General features: G+C 46.0%; 1 protein-coding gene across 4 annotated transcripts in view; it reads right to left on the bottom strand.

Annotated features, from left to right (window-relative positions):
- The window catches only part of LOC110490739 (diacylglycerol kinase iota-like), a 105062-nt gene that overhangs the window by 1897 nt on the left and 83165 nt on the right, over positions 1-20000 (bottom strand). For 3 of the 4 annotated variants that reach the window (XM_036944559.1, XM_036944558.1, XM_036944560.1), the window contains exons 11-30: positions 19814-19896; positions 19658-19718; positions 19038-19151; positions 14005-14130; positions 13731-13809; positions 13581-13636; positions 13002-13064; positions 12710-12783; positions 12327-12438; positions 12110-12196; positions 5139-5251; positions 4206-4268; positions 3694-3794; positions 3179-3258; positions 3005-3049; positions 2841-2910; positions 718-877; positions 506-531; positions 311-348; positions 64-184 (exon numbers count right to left, since the gene is read on the bottom strand). In XM_036944559.1, coding sequence (XP_036800454.1) covers positions 64-184; positions 311-348; positions 506-531; positions 718-877; positions 2841-2910; positions 3005-3049; positions 3179-3258; positions 3694-3794; positions 4206-4268; positions 5139-5251; positions 12110-12196; positions 12327-12438; positions 12710-12783; positions 13002-13064; positions 13581-13636; positions 13731-13809; positions 14005-14130; positions 19038-19151; positions 19658-19718; positions 19814-19896 — 1672 coding nt within the window. The remainder of the gene's footprint in view (positions 1-63; positions 185-310; positions 349-505; positions 532-717; positions 878-2840; positions 2911-3004; positions 3050-3178; positions 3259-3693; positions 3795-4205; positions 4269-5138; positions 5252-12109; positions 12197-12326; positions 12439-12709; positions 12784-13001; positions 13065-13580; positions 13637-13730; positions 13810-14004; positions 14131-19037; positions 19152-19657; positions 19719-19813; positions 19897-20000) is intronic. The other variant, XM_036944561.1, reaches the window with a different exon arrangement.

The raw sequence follows: 20000 nt of genomic DNA on the forward strand, positions 1-20000 counted from the left end.
GGATGCAATAAGAAGCAACACACACACACACACAGACACACAGACACACAGACACACACTCACCGTGCTCCAGTATGAAGTGGACCACTTCAGTGTGTCCGTGCTGAGAGGCCAGGTGTAGTGCACTACAACCAGTAGAATCCCTCACCAGGAGGCTGGTCCCGCGAAAGAAGCTGCCCGACAACTGAAAGAGAGACAGGTAGAACACCGTTACGAGAGACACGTACGTATCGACTTCAGTGGTGCACTGGTTCACCGGTTCTAGTAAGACAGTCAGATGTTTGCAAGGGAGAAGGTCGAGGTATCTAACCGTAGTCAGGTCCCCAGAGGAGGCAGCCATCAGCATTGCTGAAGAACACACACACACACACCACTATCAGTTAGACAATGTTATAGGGTTACACGTGCGTTAACAGGAATCGTTCCCACTGTAAGGCAGGGTTTTTATAGATGAAAAACGTGGGTTTACAAATGTTCTTCTTTCAAAAGACGCAAAACATCTCACCTTGTTCCTCAGACGTCAGAGGGCTCCTGCACCAGAGAGACAAATAGATGAAAGGACTGCAACTCTCAACACGAAATAACGTTAGAGGTGTGTGTGTGTGTGTGTGTGCGCGTGAGCGTTTGCGGGTCTGTGTGTGTATGCATGTGTTTACACATCTGTGTGTGTGAGTGGGTGTGTCTCTCTCTCTCGCTCCCTCTTTCTCTGTCTCTCACCCAGAGTTGGGCTCCACCACCAGGTCAGGCATGCCTGTGGCCGGTCCCCCCGCTAGTCCACCGTGGTCCAGGATAAACACCTCTTCCTGGCAGATTTCTGTCACATAGTGCAGGTGCTCCTGGGCCTTGTCTATGCGATAGAAACGGTCTGCAGACGTAGCTGGGGAAAGGAGACTTGGTTTAGAGAGATGGTGGGAAAGGAGAGAACAGTTCACTGTCACACAGTCGATGTCTTACAGTCACACAGTTAAACCGTGTTAAACAAGCCTTCTGCAGAGACTTCAGAGTCCCACTTTACATGAGGAACAACGGATGGAGATATACAGTGCCGTGCGAAAGTATTCGGCCCCCTTGAACTTTGCGACCTTTTGATTTCAGGCTTCAAACATAAAGATATAAAACTGTATTTTTTTGTGAAGAATCAACAACAAGTGGGACACAATCATGAAGTGGAACGACATTTATTGGATATTTCAAACTTTTTTAACAAATCAAAAACTGAAAAATTGGGCGTGCAAAATTATTCAGCCCCTTTAAGTTAATACTTTGTAGCGCCACCTTTTGCTGCGATTACAGCTGTAAGTCGCTTGGGGTATGTCTCTATCAGTTTCTCTATCAAGATTCAACAACTGAGACATAAACTGTACAAGTTCCACAGACATGTGACCAACATAAATTGAATGTGTCCCTGAACAAAGCGGGGGTCAAAATAAAGTAAAAAAAAGTAACAGTCAGTAATCTGGTGTGGCCACCAGCTGCATTAAGTACTGCAGTGCATCTCCTCCTCATGGACTGCACCAGATTTGCCAGTTCTTGCTGTGAGATGTTACCCCACTCTTCCACCAAGGCACCTGCAAGATCCCAGACATTTCTGGGGGGAATGGCCCTAGCCCCCACCCTCCGATCCAACAGGTCCTAGACGTGCTAAATGGGATTGAGATCCAGGCTCTTAGCTGACCATGGCAGAACACTGACATTCCTGTCTTGCAGGAAATCACGCACAGAACGAGCAGTACGGCTGGTGGCATTGTCATGCTGAAGGGTTATGTCAGGATGAGCCTGCAGGAAGGGTACCACATGAGGGATGAGGATGTCTTCCCTGTAACGCACATCGTTGAGATTGCCTGCAATGACAGCAAGCTCAGTCCAATGATGCTGTGACACACCGCCCCAGACCATGATGGACCCTCCACCTCCAAATCGATCCCGCTCCAGAGTACAGGCCTCAGTGTAACGCTCATTCCTTCGTCAATAAACACGAATCCGACCATCACCCCTGGTGAGGCAAAACCGTGACTCGTGTGAGAAGAGCATTTTTTGCCAGTCCTGTCTAGTCCAGCGATGGTGGGTTTGTGCCTACAGGCAACGTTGTTGCCGGTGATGTTGGGTGAGGACCTGCCTTACAACAAGCCTACAAGCCCTCAGTCCAGCCTCTCTCAGCCTGTTGCGGACAGTCTGAGCACTGATGGAGGGATTGTGTGTTCCTGGTGTAAATCGGGAAGTTGTTGTTGCAATCCTGTACCTGTCTCGCAGGTGTGATGTTCAGCTGTACCGATCCTGTGCAGGTGTCATTACTTGTGGTCTGCCACTGCGAGGACAATCTGCTGTCCGTCCTGTCTCCCTGTAGCGCTGTCTTAGGCGTCGCACAGTACGGACATTGCAATGTATTGCCCTGGCCACATCTGCAGTCCTCATGTCTCCTTGCAGCATGCCTAACGCACATTCATACAGATGAGCAGGGACCCTGGGCATCTTTCCTTTGGTGTTTTTCAGAGTCAGTAGAAAGGCCTCTTAGTGTCCTAAGTTTTCATAACTATGACCTTAGTTGCCTACCGTCTGTAAGCTGTTAGTGTCTTAACGACCGTTCCACAGGTGCATGTTCATTAATTGATTATGGTTCATTGAACAAGCATGGGAAACAGTGTACAATGAAGCCTTTACAATGAAGATCTGTGAAGTTATTTGGATTTTTACGAATTATCTTTGAAAGACAGGGGTCCTGAAAAAGGGATGTTTCGTTTTTGCTGAGTTTACAAGTAGGCTAAAGCTCTGGCACATTTACAGAAATGCTGAATTTGTGTTTTGACCCTAGATGAGTGATGTCACTGAGTGATGTCACTCACAGTCCAGGAAGCTCCAGTTGGGGGACAGTCTGTGGGCGGAGCCAGGTCGCGGTAGACCTCGACACTCATCCTACAGAAAGAGGAGGGAAGGGATGGCCAGTTCAGTAACGACTCACCGGTAGCATAGTCAGACATAATAGACTGAAAGAAAGACAGACAGGAACCTGGTAATGCACTCGGTGGCCAGCAGATGGAGCCTGATGAAGATCCTGTTAGAAATAGGAAACCCCAGCAGTGTTTCAGAAAATAGAACAATCACCATAGCCAAATCATATTGGCGTGAGTGTGTGTGCACATGTGTGTATGCAAGTGTGTCACGTGTCTGTGTGTGTTCTCACCTCCTGTAGCCTGTCTATGTAGAGTCTGCAGGTCTCCAGGTCACAGTCACCTCTCACCACCACAATCCCCACAGCGATCGCTGCAACACACAGCACACACACACACACGCACACGCACACGCACACACACACACACTTTATTAACGTCTTTTCAGGCTGCAGGACACACATGGGGACTAGAGGCTGCTGCCTATATACTGTACATAGACTTGGAATCACTGGCCATTTTAATAATGGAACACAAGTCACTTTAATAATGTTTACATATTTATGCTTTACTCATCTCATGTATATACTGTATTCTATTCTACTGTATCTTAGTCTATGCCGCTCTGACATCCATATATTTATATAATCTTAATTCCATTCCTTTATTTAGATTTGTGTGTATTGTTGATTTTCCTTTACTTACTTATTACTGCACTGTTGGAGCTAGAAACACAAGCATTTCGCCGCAATAACATCTGATTTGATTTGATGGACCCTTCAACAAAGACACACACACACACACTCACAGATGTCTCGGAGTCGCTCCCTGTCAAACTGTAGTCTGTCGTAGTCCTGCAGACTGATACGGTTGACTCTGAGGCGCAGGCGCTCGGGGACAGCATGGGGGCTGGAGGAACACACGCACGTTGAAACGTCTCAATCAACATTCCGTTTTTTTCTGTTCAGTACCGGAAACAAATAGGATGGGTGTATTTTTTTTTTCTCCCATTGATTGCGATCTAGCAGTGCCAGGATAGACTACACTGTGCTACATGTACTGTAGCCACAACCTTACAGAGCCCCGAGCAGGACAGGGTGGACTCCCACAGAGACAGACACTAGGAGACAGCACACCGGCAGGTTCGACGGGGTCCGCATGCAGGGGCAACCATATATTTTAAACGTGAGACCCACTTACTCTACACGGTACTCGACACAGGCACGGGCAAATAACTTGACTCTCTTTTTCTCACTCCGTTCCTGTCCATCTTTCTCTCTCTCAGACACTCTCTGAAACGCACCGGGTTAGAGTACTTACACAGAGAAGGAGTCAGGGGGAGCAGAAAGGCGACGCGGGTCTGCTGCACACACTTTCTGAATGCTGCAGTCGTAACAGACAGGGCGGGGCGAGTGCGGGGGGAAGACACAGGCCCAGAGGGGAGGTAAATATCAAGGAAAGAGAGAGGAGGAGGAGTCGACATGAGGGTGAGGAGAGAGGGAAGAAAGAAAACATCAAAAAGACAGTTGAGGATGAAGACATGGAGGAAGCCCATGACAGACTAGAGTATTGTTGCAGAACACTAAGGCAAAAACCAGGCACAGCTTTAGTTACTGTAGCTGAGTAGAACCACACTGAATAAAGAGCAACACACACACACACACATCGACAGCTAGATACACACACAGGCATTAGTGCTGTTGGGACGATCTGCTTAACAGGTGGTAGTAAGTGGAACAGATGGTTAGAGGAGAAACTAACTGTGTGAAGGGAATATAATGAGAAAAAGCCCTGAACAAGACCAAGAAACTGAACTGTGGGTGTGTGTGTGTGAATACAGCAGCGGTGTTTGACCCTGTTTTCCTTGGTGTGCGCTTCTTTCCAACAGAATGCAGCCACAGCATCAAAACTAGCACTGGTTCTCTTTCTCGTAATCGGTGTAAACGTACACTTGGACCCATTGACAGTGTCCATTCTGTCGCCTTGGGAGCGAGGTGACTCACTCACTAGGGCGGGACTCGGAGGTCTTTACCCTTCTGTACACAGCTGGTCTAGTTCCACAGGAAGAAGGATAAAGGATTCACTGAGTGTGATTCACTGAGTCAGCTCTGGGGTTCGAAACCAGCGACCGCTCGGTTACTGGTCAAACCACTAGGCTACCTGCCACACTCCAGCCATTCTCTTTGGAGTGTGTGTGTGTGTGTGTGTGTGTGTGTGTGTGTGTGTGTGTGTGTGTGTGTGTGTGTGACTCACTCATTGAGCAGGGGTACGGAGGTGCGTCTCTTGCTCTTCTGTACCATGTTGGCCTGGTTGCGTAGGGAGATGCGGAGGGTTGATGGGGCCAAGCGACACGGCTCTCCATCCACCTACACAAGCGTACCCACACACACACACACACACACAAACACACACACACACACACACACACACACACACACACACACACACACACACACACACACACACGGCATATCAAATACAGTCTGACTGACGGTTATATCTCTGTAGCATGGGTATGTGTTATATCTTTGTAGTATGGGGCTGTGTTATATATCTGTAGTATGGGGCTGTGTTATATATCTGTAGTATGGGGCTGTGTTATATATCTGTAGTATGGGTCTGTGTTATATATCTGTAGTATGGGTCTGTGTTATATATCTGTAGTATGGGTCTGTGTTATATATCTATAGTATGGGTCTGTGTTATATATCTGTAGTATGGGGCTGTGTTATATATCTGTAGTATGGGGCTGTGTTATATATCTGTAGTATGGGGCTGTGTTATATATCTGTAGTATGGGGCTGTGTTATATCTCTGTAGTATGGGGCTGTGTTATATCTCTGTAGTATGGGGCTGTGTTGTATCTCTGTAGTATGGGGCTGTGTTATATCTCTGTAGTATGGGGCTGTGTTGTATCTCTGTAGTATGGGGCTGTGTTATATCTCTGTAGTATGGGGCTGTGTTATATCTCTGTAGTATGGGGCTGTGTTATATCTCTGTAGTATGGGTCTGTGTTATATATCTGTAGTATGGGGTTGTGTTATATATCTGTAGTATGGGGCTGTGTTATATCTCTGTAGTATGGGGCTGTGTTATATATCTGTAGTATGGGTCTGTGTTATATCTCTGTAGTATGGGGCTGTGTTATATCTCTGTAGTATGGGGCTGTGTTATATATCTGTAGCATGGGTCTGTGTTATATCTCTGTAGTATGGGGCTGTGTTATATATCTGTAGTATGGGGCTGTGTTATATATCTGTAGCATGGGTCTGTGTTATTCTCTGTAGTATGGGTCTGTGTTATATCTCTGTAGTATGGGGCTGTGTTATATATCTGTAGTATGGGGCTGTGTTATATCTCTGTAGTATGGGGCTGTGTTATATATCTGTAGTATGGGTCTGTGTTATATCTCTGTAGTATGGGGCTGTGTTATATATCTGTAGTATGGGGCTGTGTTATATCTCTGTAGTATGGGTCTGTGTTATATATCTGTAGTATGAGTCTGTGTTATATCTCTGTAGTATGGGGCTGTGTTATATCTCTGTAGTATGGGTCTGTGTTATATATCTGTAGTATGGGTCTGTGTTATATATCTGTAGTATGGGGCTGTGTTATATATCTGTAGTATGGGGCTGTGTTATATCTCTGTAGTATGGGGCTGTGTTATATCTCTGTAGTATGGGGCTGTGTTATATATCTGTAGTATGGGTCTGTGTTATATATATATTATATATATATTTCAGACCTATATCTATCCTACCATGCCTTTCTAAGGTCTTCGAAAGCCAAGTCAACAAACAGATTACCGACCATTTTGAATCTCACCATACCTTCTCTGCTATGCAATCTGGTTTCAGAGCTGGTCATGGGTGCACCTCAGCCACGCTCAAGGTCCTAAACGATATCTTAACCGCCATCGATAAGAAACATTACTGTGCAGCCGTATTCATTGATCTGGCCAAGGCTTTCGACTCTGTCAATCACCACATCCTCATCGGCAGACTCAACAGCCTTGGTTTCTCAAATGATTGCCTCGCCTGGTTCACCAACTACTTCTCTGATAGAGTTCAGTGTGTCAAATCTGAGGGTCTGTTGTCCGGACCTCTGGCAGTCTCTATGGGGGTGCCACAGGGTTCAATTCTTGGACCGACTCTCTTCTCTGTATACATCAATGAGGTCGCTCTTGCTGCTGGTGAGTCTCTGATCCACCTCTACGCAGACGACACCATTCTGTATACTTCCGGCCCTTCTTTGGACACTGTGTTAACAACCCTCCAGGCAAGCTTCAATGCCATACAACTCTCCTTCCGTGGCCTCCAACTGCTCTTAAATACAAGTAAAACTAAATGCATGCTCTTCAACCGATCACTACCTGCACCTACCCGCCTGTCCAACATCACTACTCTGGACGGCTCTGACTTAGAATACGTGGACAACTACAAATACTTAGGTGTCTGGTTAGACTGTAAACTCTCCTTCCAGACCCATATCAAACATCTCCAATCCAAAGTTAAATCTAGAATTGGCTTCCTATTTCGCAACAAAGCATCCTTCACTCATGCTGCCAAACATACCCTTGTAAAACTGACCATCCTACCAATCCTCGACTTTGGCGATGTAATTTACAAAATAGCCTCCAATACCCTACTCAACAAACTGGATGCAGTCTATCACAGTGCAATCCGTTTTGTCACCAAAGCCCCATACACTACCCACCATTGCGACCTGTACGCTCTCGTTGGCTGGCCCTCGCTTCATACTCGTCGCCAAACCCACTGGCTCCATGTCATCTACAAGACCCTGCTAGGTAAAGTCCCCCCTTATCTCAGCTCGCTGGTCACCATAGCATCTCCCACCTGTAGCACACGCTCCAGCAGGTATATCTCTCTAGTCACCCCCAAAACCAATTCTTTCTTTGGCCGCCTCTCTTTCCAGTTCTCTGCTGCCAGTGACTGGAACGAACTACAAAAATCTCTGAAACTGGAAACTCTTATCTCCCTCACTAGCTTTAAGCACCAACTGTCAGAGCAGCTCACAGATTACTGCACCTGTACATAGCCCACATATAATTTAGCCCTATCAACTACCTCTTTCCCAACTGTATTTAATTTATTTATTTATTTTGCTCCTTTGCACCCCATTATTTTTATTTCTACTTTGCACATTCTTCCATTGCAAAACTACCATTCCAGTGTTTTACTTGCTATATTGTATTTACCTTGCCACCAAGGCCTTTTTTGCCTTTACCTTCCTTCTCACCTCATTTGCTCACATTGTATATAGACTTGTTTATACTTTATTATTGACTGTATGTTTGTTTTACTCCATGTGTAACTCTGTGTTGTTGTATCTGTCGAACTGCTTTGCTTTATCTTGGCCAGGTCGCAATTGTAAATGAGAACTTGTTCTCAACTTGCCTACCTGGTTAAATAAAGGTAAAATAAATAAAAATAAAAATAAAATAATATATCTGTAGTATGGGGCTGTGTTATATATCTGTAGTATGGGGCTGTGTTATATCTCTGTAGTATGGGGCTGTGTTATATATCTGTAGTATGGGGCTGTGTTATATATCTGTAGTATGGGGCTGTGTTATATATCTGTAGTATGGGGCTGTGTTATATATCTGTAGTATGGGGCTGTGTTATATATCTGTAGTATGGGGCTGTGTTATATATCTGTAGTATGGGGCTGTGTTATATCTCTGTAGTATGGGGCTGTGTTATATCTCTGTAGTATGGGGCTGTGTTATATCTCTGTAGTATGGGGCTGTGTTATATCTCTGTAGTATGGGGCTGTGTTATATCTCTGTAGTATGGGGCTGTGTTGTATCTCTGTAGTATGGGGCTGTGTTGTATCTCTGTAGTATGGGTCTGTGTTATATCTCTGTAGTATGGGGCTGTGTTATATATCTGTAGTATGGGGCTGTGTTATATATCTGTAGTATGGGGCTGTGTTATATATCTGTAGTATGGGGCTGTGTTATATCTCTGTAGTATGGGTCTGTGTTATATCTCTGTAGTATGGGGCTGTGTTATATCTCTGTAGTATGGGGCTGTGTTATATCTCTGTAGTATAGGGCTGTGTTATATCTCTGTAGTATGGGGCTGTGTTATATCTCTGTAGTATGGGGCTGTGTTGTATCTCTGTAGTATGGGGCTGTGTTGTATCTCTGTAGTATGGGTCTGTGTTATATCTCTGTAGTATGGGGCTGTGTTATATATCTGTAGTATGGGGCTGTGTTATATATCTGTAGTATGGGGCTGTGTTATATATCTGTAGTATGGGGCTGTGTTATATCTCTGTAGTATGGGTCTGTGTTATATATCTGTAGTATGGGGCTGTGTTATATCTCTGTAGTATGGGGCTGTGTTATATCTCTGTAGTATGGGGCTGTGTTGTATCTCTGTAGTATGGGGCTGTGTTATATCTCTGTAGTATGGGGCTGTGTTGTATCCCTGTACAGTGCGGGTCTGTGTTATACACTCACATGACAGTTTATTAGGTACACCCATCTAGTACCTGGTTGTTGTACCTGCTTTGCCTCCAGAACAACCTGAATCCTTTGGGGCATTCTACAAGGTGTCGGAAATGTTCCACAGGGATGTTGGTCCATGCTGATGCGATTGCATCACGCGGCCGCTGCAGATTGAACGGCAGTACATTCATGCTGTGAACAGCTCATTCCATCTCATCCCATAGATTCTCTATAGGGTTGAGGTCTGGGGACTGACCAGGCCACTCAAGAAAACTGAACTCTCTGTCATGTTCCAGGCTCTCTGTCATGTCCAGTGTTGGTGATGGTGTTCCCCCTGGAGCCGCTTCTTCTTGTTTTTAGCTGATAGAAGTGGAACCGGTGTGGTCGTCTGCCGCAATAGCACGTCCACAACAAGGATTGACTCGTCGTGCGTTCAAAGATGCCGTTCCGCACACACAAGTTCTGCGCTGTTATTTGTCTGTTTGCAGGCTACCTGTTAGCTTGCACGATACTTACCATTCTCCTTCGACCTCTCTCATCAACGAGCTGTTTTGGCCATCAGGACTGCTGCTGACGGGATGGTTGTGTTTGTAGCACCATTCCTGGTAAACCCTAGACACTGTCGTGCTTGAAAAGCCCAGGAGGGCGGCCGACTCTGGAATACTGGATCCGGCGAGCCTGACACCGACGATCATGCCATGCTCAAAGTCGCTATGGTAACTAGTTTTGCCCATTCAAACGTTCAATAACTGAACAGTAACTGAATGCCTCAATGCCTGTCTGCCTGCTTGCTTTATATAGTAAGCCACAGCCACTTGACTTATAGTACTGTCTGTAGGAGTAGGGGGGGGGGGGGGGGGGTGTACATAATGAACTGGCCAGTGAGTGTATATGTGTATCATGCACTGTAAACCCAGATGTGCTGTCATTACTCAAAACCTTGGAGGAAACCCGTTGCAGTTACTATATCTAATATATCTAGTAAAGTTACTTAAAGTGATTTTGTATTCGTTACTCAAACCGATACATCACATAAGACCTTATTTTGAGGCCTAGCTTTATCCTAATGCAGTGGCCTCATAGTTTTACAGGCCCCATCAAACAGGTTTGCAAGTAGGGTTGCAAAGTTCCGGTAACTTTCCCCAAATTCCCCCCCCTCAAAACAAAAAATGTAAACCCTGGTTGAAGGATTTCCAGGAATCTTCCAAATGGGATTTCTGGAAAACCTGGACATTTTTCCAGAATTTTGCAACCCTACCTGCAAATCCCATTATGCAGGTTTGCAAAGTGATGTGTAATTCCTATTGGAATCCAGCCAGAGTTAGGATATACAACAGTTTAATTCACCCGCAACCTGCTTTCATAATGACTGCCAGTGTTCAGAACAGTGCAAGGAGACCTGAGCCATTTAAACTGGAACAACCATTTCAGGGACGGGTACAAAACAAATCTAAATTATTGGATTTGTTCAGAAAAATACATGTTATTTATCTGTAGCTGTCACACCCTGGTCTTAGTATTTTGTGTTTTCTTTATTATTTTGGTCAGGCCAGTGTGTGACATGGGTTTATTTATGTGGTGTGTTTTGTCTTGGGGTTTTTGTTAGGAATTGGGTTTGTGGCTTAGTAGGGTGTTCTAGCATAGTCTATGGCTGTCTGGAGTGGTTCTCAATCAGAGGCAGGTGTTTATCGTTGTCTCTGATTGGGAACCATATTTAGGCAGCCACATTCTTTGAGTGTTTCGTGGGTGATTGTTCCTGTCTCTGTGTTTGTTTTGCACCAGATAGGCTCTATAGGTTTTCGTTACGTTTGTTGTTTTTGTATTGTTCGTGTTTCATCATTATTAAACATGTATCAAGAATATCACGCTGCATTTTTGTCCGCCTCTACTTCACCGCAAGAAAACCGTTACAGTAGCATAAGATTAATCACTCAATGTACATGCAAAAACACAGATATTAAAAAGTATTTTTTGCAATCTTCCTGCATTAGAACATGCTGGGAAAAAAAGTTAATTTGTTATCATAATTAAAAAATAATTGTTGTGACTTCTCATTTAGTTTTGTGTCACACGACATAAACATTTTAGGTAATAATGACTTTTCATTGACTTTGAGTTCAACTTACTAGAAGTAGAAGTATTTGAGTTAAAAATGCCTTGGGGTTTACAGTGTGGGCCTGTTCTTTCAATGTCGTCTCGGCTGTGTTGTATCCAATGATTTATAAATACACTAGATCACTAACAGGGGGCACTGTATTGAAGCCACCATCTTGGCACTGCCCCACCGGTGTAAAAAATATTTTGCGAGCTATAGAAAGGCAAATATTAATGTCTATTTTAGTTTTTTGCCACATTTATTATATTACAGATACCTTAATGCATACTTTTAAATGATATTATGTGAACTAAACACACAAATTAAATATTTAAAAAAAGATAACATTTAAAATATAATTTTTGGAAAGTTGTAATGTTACTATCCCCACCTTAAAAAAAACCCACTTAAATACATGTAATTTTCTAAGTACATGTACTTAATTTTGTAATTACATGAATTCCATTCATTTCTATCCTTCTGGGGAGTGACAATATGGCCGACCGGTGGTTTCAAAGAACTCTCACTGGCAAATAAATAAAATAAAATAAAACTTTATTTTTCACATGCGCCGAATACAACCTTACACTGAAATGCTTACTTACAAGCCCTTAACAAACCGTGCAGTTCAGGAAGAGTGTGAAATCTCACCTGTACAGCGATGGTCTTAAAGGTGGTCAGAGTCACCTCTCTACACTGGTGCAGCCTCTCACCATGGCCTCCTACCTGCAGTGCCGCCTAGGGGAGAGGAAGAGGAATTACACCCTTTTGTTTAGTCACACACACTCTCACACACTCTCTCACACACGTGCACTCACTAACACACTCTCTTCCTCTCTCTCTCTCTCTCTCACAAACACACACTTACAAGGGAGGACAGGGTGAAGCCGATGACTTCGATACAGCCGTCATCATGGCGCTGAGGCTCAAAGTCCCGGTGGTCTCCTGTGTTCCCCCACGGCATGGTGCCTGCACAGTACCTACACACACACACACACACACACACACACACACACACACACACACACACACACACACACACACACACACACACACACACACACACACACACACACACACACAACCTTTTTAAAACACACATGATCCTCAAACACTCCATCACAAAAAAATCCACAGTATGGTGAGCGTATAAAACTATGGGTAGGTTACGGACAGCCAACAGATGTATCAACAGCGTCAGATAGACAAAGCTGACCTGGGGAGGGGGGATTGGGTGGGTTGAATAGCTACCTGGGGATGTTTAAGAAGACGATGCACTGGAACTTCTGCTCCTGGATCTTAGGAGTGAGATCCGTCCCGTCACACTGGGACAGAGAAAAAGGGGTTTCACTGAATCCAACTGAATGTAGATTCCAGTTCCTGAAACAGGGACCTGTCCAGCGGCAGGTTTATTATCAGGCTGCCAGGGCCCTCTAACCTAAACGTTAACCTGTGACACTGTGTGTGTGTGTGTGTGTGTGTGTGTGTGTGTGTGTGTGTGTGTGTGTGTGTGTGTGTGTGTGTGTGTGTGTGAGACACTCACCACCACTCTGACATGTTTAGACAGATCCCTGGAGCTCCTCTGGAGGAAGTCAGAGAACGCAGCCTGATGGGAAGCAGAGACAACTCATTACATTATATATACACCTCTCTCTCTCTATTCCCTCCCTCTCTCTACACGTCTCTCTCTCTCTCTATTCCCTCCCCCTCTCTACACCTCTTTCTCTCTCTCTCTCTCTCTCTGTTCCCTTCCTCTCTCTACACCCCTCTCTCTCTCTCTATATATATATATATATATATATATATATATATATATATATATTCCCTCCCTCTCTCTACACCTCCCTCTCTCTCTCTCTTTGTTCCCTCCCTCTCTCTACACCCCTCTCTCTCTCTCTCTATTCCGTCCATCTCGCTACACCTCTCATTCTTTTCCCTCTCTCTCTTTCTTTCTCTCTCTCTCTCTCTCTCTCTCTCTCTCTCTCTCTCTCTCTCTCTCTCTCTCTCTATTCCCCCCCCTCATCTCTACCCTCCCTCCACATCCCTCTCCACATCCCTCTCCTCATCCCTCTCCCTCCTCGCCCCATTCAGTAATGTGGTGTTAAGTCGGTCAGGTACTCACTCCTGCATAGAACATCTTGTTGCGAAAGCGGCTGTTGAATTTCTCAGGGTTGGCTTCTGCAGGGAGGAGGAGATACAACAGTCTGTGTCCTACTGCAGTCAGACAGCTAAAGGAACAATGCTTCTAGTCCTGAGAGACAGTACTGCTCACCTCTGGATTCGTGGAACTCCAGTGTGACGTGGGCGTCGAAGCCCAGGCTGAAGTAGTTGTTGAACACGTTCAGTGGGAGCTGGAGACATACAGAGAGATGCAGAGTGAAAAAGAGGGGAGCGCACAAAAGAGGTACAAAATCAGTTTAAATAAGGTTGAACTTTTCTTTCACTCACTGTCCATATCACTCAGACCACGAGACAGCCATACCACTGACCCCTCTCTTAACCATTCACCTTCCCCCCTGACCCCTAACCTCTGACCCCAGACAGACCTTCTGTGTGCCTTCCTCCGGCTTGGCGGGGCTTCTCTCCACCTGAAGGTTCCATCTGTCTAGCTGCACCACAGAGCCGTCCTCCACCTGACACAGTACCTTGGAAACCGGCTCGTCTGTATAACCCTACACAGAGAGAGACAGGTTATAACACTACACAGAGAGAGACAGGTTATAACCCTACACAAGGAGAAACAGGTTATAACCATACACAGAGAGAGACAGGTTATAACCCAACACAGAGAGTGACAGGTCATAACCCGACACAGAGAGTGACACAGGTTATAACCCTACACAGATAGATACAGGTTATAACCCTACACAGAGCAACACATGTTATAACCCTACACAGAGAGAGAAAGGTTATAATCCCACACAAAGAGAGACAGGTTATAACCCTACACAGAGAGTGACAAGTTATAACCCTACACAGAGAGTGACAATTTATAACCCTACACAGATAGATACAGGTTATTACCCTACACACAGAGAGACAGGTTATAACCCTACACAGAGCAACACAGGTTATAACCCTACACAGAGAGTGACAGGTTATAACCCTACACAGAGAGTGACAGGTTATAACCCTACACAGAGATAGACAAGTTATAACCCTACACAGAGAAAGACAGGTTATAACTCTACACAGAGAGAGACAAGTTATAACCCAACACAGAGAGAGAAAGGTTATAATCCCACACAAAGAGAGACAGGTTATAACCCTACACAGAGAGAGACAGGTTATAACCCTACACAGAGAGTGACAGGTTATAACCCTACACATAGAGAGACAGTTTATAACCCTACACAGAGCAACACAGGTTATAACCCTACACAGAGAGTGACAGGTAATAACCCTACACAGAGACAGGTTATAACCCTACACAGAGAGAGACAGGTTATAACCCAACACAGAGAGAGAAAGGTTATAATCCCACACAAAGAGAGGCAGGTTATAACCCTACACATAGATAGACAGGTTATAACCCTACACAGATAGAGACAGGTTATAACACTAAACAGAGAGAGACAGGTAATAATTCTACATAGAGAGAGAGAGAGAGAGAGAGAGAGAGAGAGAGAGAGAGAGAGAGAGAGAGAGAGAGAGAGGGAGGGATTATAACCCTACATAGAGAGACAGGTTATAACCTTACAGAGAGGGAGAGAGACATGTTACTTCTGGTAAACTGAGCTAATTTCACTTCCTTCAAACTGAAGACTGAGACAAAGGGAATGGGAATGGGAATATGACAATAATAGCATTTCAAGTTAGAACGAGAATGAGAGTGACTTATCCAGGACACCGAGGTCAGACTGTTTACCGCCTACACAGTCAGACGGGTGGACACACACACACACACACACACACACACACACACACACACACACACACACACACACGTACACACACATGTACACACACACATGTACACACACACATGTACACACACACACACACACACACACACACACACACACACACACACGTACACACGCACACACACACACACACACATGTACACACACACACATGTACACACACACACACACACACACACACACACACGTACACACACACACACACACACACGTACACACACACACACACACACACACACACACACACACACACACACACACACACACACACACACACACACAGTGGCGTCAGAGTGCATGTGTGTGCATGTTATGTGTGTGTGGGTGTATGTAGTGCATATGTGTATGTTAGTAGTATGCGTGAGTATGCGTGAGTGTGTGGGTAGTGTGTCTGCATAGAGTCTGTGCAAGAGAGTTAGCTAAAAAAAAGGTCAATGCAGTTAGTCCAGGTGGCCATTTGATTAGCTATTTAGCAGTGTTGTTTAGCAGCATTATGGTTTGGGGGTAGAAGTTGTTCAGGGTCCTGTTGGTTCCAGACTTGGTGCAATGGTACCGCTTGCCGTGCAGTAGCAGCGAGAACAGTCTATGGCTTGGATTGCTGGAGTCTTTGACAATTGTTTGGGCCTTCCTCTGACACCGCCTGGTATAGAGGTCCAGGCCCCAGTGAGCTCTGCCCCAGTTATGTACTGGGCCGTACTCACCACCCTCTGTACCGCCTAGCGGTCGGGTGCCTTGCAGTTGCCATACCAAGCAGTGATGTAGCCAATCAAGATGCTCTCAATGGTGCAGCCGTATAACTTTTAGAGGACCTGAGGGCCCATACCAAATCTTTTAAGCCTCCTGAGAGGGAAGAGGCATTGTCGTGCCCTCTTCACAACGTTACGGGTGTGTGTGGACCATGTTAATTCCTCAGTGTCGTGGACACCGATGAACTTGAAGCTCTCGACCCGCTCCACTACAGCCCCATCGATTTGGATGGTGGTGTGCTCGCTTCTCCATTTCCTGTAGCCCACAATCAGCTCCTTTGTCATGCAGACATTGAGGAAGAGGTTGTTGTCCTGGCACCACACTCCCAGGTCTCTGACCTTCTCCCTATAGGCTGCCTCATCGTCTTCGGTGTTCAGTCCTAGCACCATCGCATCGTCAGCAAATTTGATGACGTTGTTGGAGTAATGCATGGCCACACAGTCGTGGGTGAACAGGGAGTACAAGGGGGGACTTAGCACACACCCCTTAGGGGCCCCCGTGTTGATGGTCAGCATGGCGGATGTGTTGTTGCCTACCCTCACCTCCTAAGGTTGGCCCGTCAAGAAGTCTAGGATACAGTTGCAGAGGGAAGAGTTCAGTTCCAGGGTACTGAGCTTGGGGGGGACTATGGTGTTGAATGTTGTAGTCTATGAACAGCATTCTTACATAGGTATTTCTTTTGTCCAGGTGGGTGAGGGCAGTGTGGAGTGCAATAGAAGCTTTGAGTACGCGTCCTGGTATTCCGTCTGGCCCTGTGGACTTGCGAATGTTAACTTGTTTAAAGGTCTTACTCATATCGGCTACGGAGAGCGATATCACACAGTCATCCAGAACAGCTGGTTCTCTCATGCATGGTTTGGTGTTGCTTGCCTTGAAGTGAGCATAGAAGGCATTTCTCTTGTTTGGTAGCCTCGTGTCCCTAGGCAGCTCGTGGCTGGGTTTCCCTTTGTAATTCATGATAGTTGGCGAGCCCTGCCACATCTGTTGAGCGTCATAGCCGACGTAGTAGGATTCGATCTTAGTCCTATATTGATGGTTTACCTGTTTGGTGGCTCGTCGGAGGTCGTAGCGGGATTTCTTGTAAGTGTCCGAATTAGAGTCCCGCTCCTTGAAAGCGGCAGCTCCATACCTTAGATGTTCTCAATGCATCTTCTGAACAGAGGCAGACAAACAATCTCTCCCTCATACTGTCTCTCTCTCGGGCGTCTCTTTTCTCTTCTCTTCTCCTCTAAGCATCTGAATGTTATTTCCATGCAGATTTGATGTTGCTGTCTGTAATGAATTATAATCACTGCTAATAATCCTTGATATACACATCCCTCCTCTCCTCCCCAAGAGCCTGGAAGTGTTTCCCCTCTCTCTCGCTCTCTCTCTCTCTCTCTCGCTCTCTCTCTCCATCTTTCTCCCTCTGTGGGGTTCAGAGAGAACTCATTTATATTTAGGCAATGCTCATTAGAGCTACTGCTAATCAGCCTTAGTGCACACACACCCACACACACATATACACACGCACAAACATCTCTGCACTGACTCAGGCAATTTGTGTCAGAGAAAGTAGCACTCTCACCAACAGGATACACACATACACAAACACAAACACCCACTCACACAAACACACGCACAACACACACACACACACAGAGAGAGAGAGAGAGAGAGACGTCTCTGCACTGACTCAGCCAATCAGAGTGCCAAAGGCTGTTTCGCATCACATACACGCACAAACTAAGCTTTTGTGCCAGCGAACGTGCTGGTGACAGCAGCACTCTCACCAACAAGACACACACGCACACACGCATGCACACCGACACACACAGTGGCGCTGCGGCAGGTGCAGGAGAACCGAGAGAACGGGCTGTATGCTGATCAAAACAGAACAGACAGACAGAGCAGCAGCAGTGAATGGACCGTCTGAAAGAGAGCAGGACAAACACCTGCAATAAACCACACGAGTCACTGCTGCAATACAACATGAGTTATTTCAGTGAGACAGAGTCCACTGTGTTGAAAGGGAAGAGGGGGGATACCGAGTCAGTTGTCCAGCAGAATGCCTTCAACTGAAACGTGTCTTCCGCATTTAACCCAACCCCTCTGAATCAGAGAGGTGCCGGGGGGGCTGCCTTAATCGACATCCACGTCTTCGGCGCCCGGGGAACCGACTACTGTGCTATATACTGTATAGTGTGTAAGAGGACTACGTTGGGTCAGAGTCAGACAGAGGGCAATGTGTACAGAACAAACATAATGACACCCACACATGCAAAGGGGACACAAGGGCACGTGCCCCCCTCTGCATTACAATGTTGAACTCTTCAACTTCATTCTTAAGCCCATGTTTTATCTGAAATATTTACCGACTGGACCAGGTAAAAGAGTACCCAACCCTCACTATTCTCCCTAGTAAGGGGTTGCTTCCAAGGTGCACCACGGAGAAAAGATATGCGAGACAGGACGCTAGATACACCAGAGTGTGCAGACAGTAACGTCATTGGAGGAGGAGGAGGAGGAGGAGGAGGAGGAGGAGGAGGAGAGAAAAGTGTAGAGTTACACACACACAGTGTTTGATTAGATTTGAGCTGCCGGTGATGGGCAGGACTCCCAGGAGCTACAGTATGTTTGTCAATTCAAGCTATGTAGCCTATTGATTCCTTCCTGATGAATAAATATAATGAAAATATTTGGTTCGGGGGAAAAAGTGTTTAAGGTGTTTGAAAAGTACAAAATTCTCCGACTTCCAGTGGGGAGCCAGCCCCTTCCAAACAACCCACCCCCCGCCCCGTCTATCCTCACGTACTTCGTGCCCCCTCTAAAATATTGGGTGGATGACACCCATGTGCGTGCACACACCGTTGCACACATGCCACAAACAAACACACACGCACATCCACACACAAAGGGCAGCTTACCCCTCCCCAGTTGAGGGTCCTGGCGAGGTCATTTCCTGTCCCCAGAGGAAGTACCGCTACAGGCGGATGGGGGGTCATTCCTAACTCATCCAGAACAGACAGGATCCACCCCACCTAAGGCGAGAGAAGGCAAGAGAAGGAGAGAGAGAGAGAGGAGAGAGAGTGAGATGGGGAGAGGCTCTGTTAATGAAGTTCATTAATGCTGTGAATAATGTACAGGGTCCTGGGATACATTCATACATGTTAACCATGTCTGTGTGTGTTGCCACCAGGGGGAGCTGTGTTCACACTCAGTAACACATATTGCAATGTCTATCATCTAGCACCCTCAAACTCAACTCTGGACTTCGAAGCCAGTTAGTTCCATTGCTTTTTTAAATTGTTCCCCTCTCATCAGGGACTGATTTAGACCTCGGAAACCAGGTGTGTCCAATTAATGATCAGGTAGGGTAAGAGTTGAATACCCCTGACAGTAGCACTGCAATCACACAGAGACGCAGACAGGCAGGCAGGCGGGCGGACGGGCGGGCGGGCTGGCGGGCAGGCAGGCAGGCAGACTCTAACATTGGTAATAACAGTTGTACTGCAGTAAAACAGTAATAACATGTTCATTCTCTCACCGTCCCGTCTCCTCCACAGGCCAGGATACGCAGGTTTGGCACTTTCCTGTACAACTCCAACCTGGGAGACAGGACGTACAGAGGTTAGCGTGTAGGAAATAGTGTATAAGGTGTAGTGTGGTATGTAGGGTGTAGCATGCAGGGTGAAGTACTCACGCCTCTCTGAGCCCTCCCTGGGAGAGATCAAACACCTGGCGAGGGTTCAGGATCCACATAAACATCTGTAACACCTTAGTACCCTGAGACACAGAGAGAGAAGGAGGTTAGGGTCAGGGGTCAGGGATGACGGTAGCTAGGGGTTTGTGGGCCAGCAGTTAGGGTTATAGGTCAGGAATCATAGGTT

The sequence above is a fragment of the Oncorhynchus mykiss genome, chromosome 15 (assembly GCF_013265735.2).
Source record: "Oncorhynchus mykiss isolate Arlee chromosome 15, USDA_OmykA_1.1, whole genome shotgun sequence".
Taxonomy (NCBI): Eukaryota; Metazoa; Chordata; class Actinopteri; order Salmoniformes; family Salmonidae; genus Oncorhynchus; species Oncorhynchus mykiss.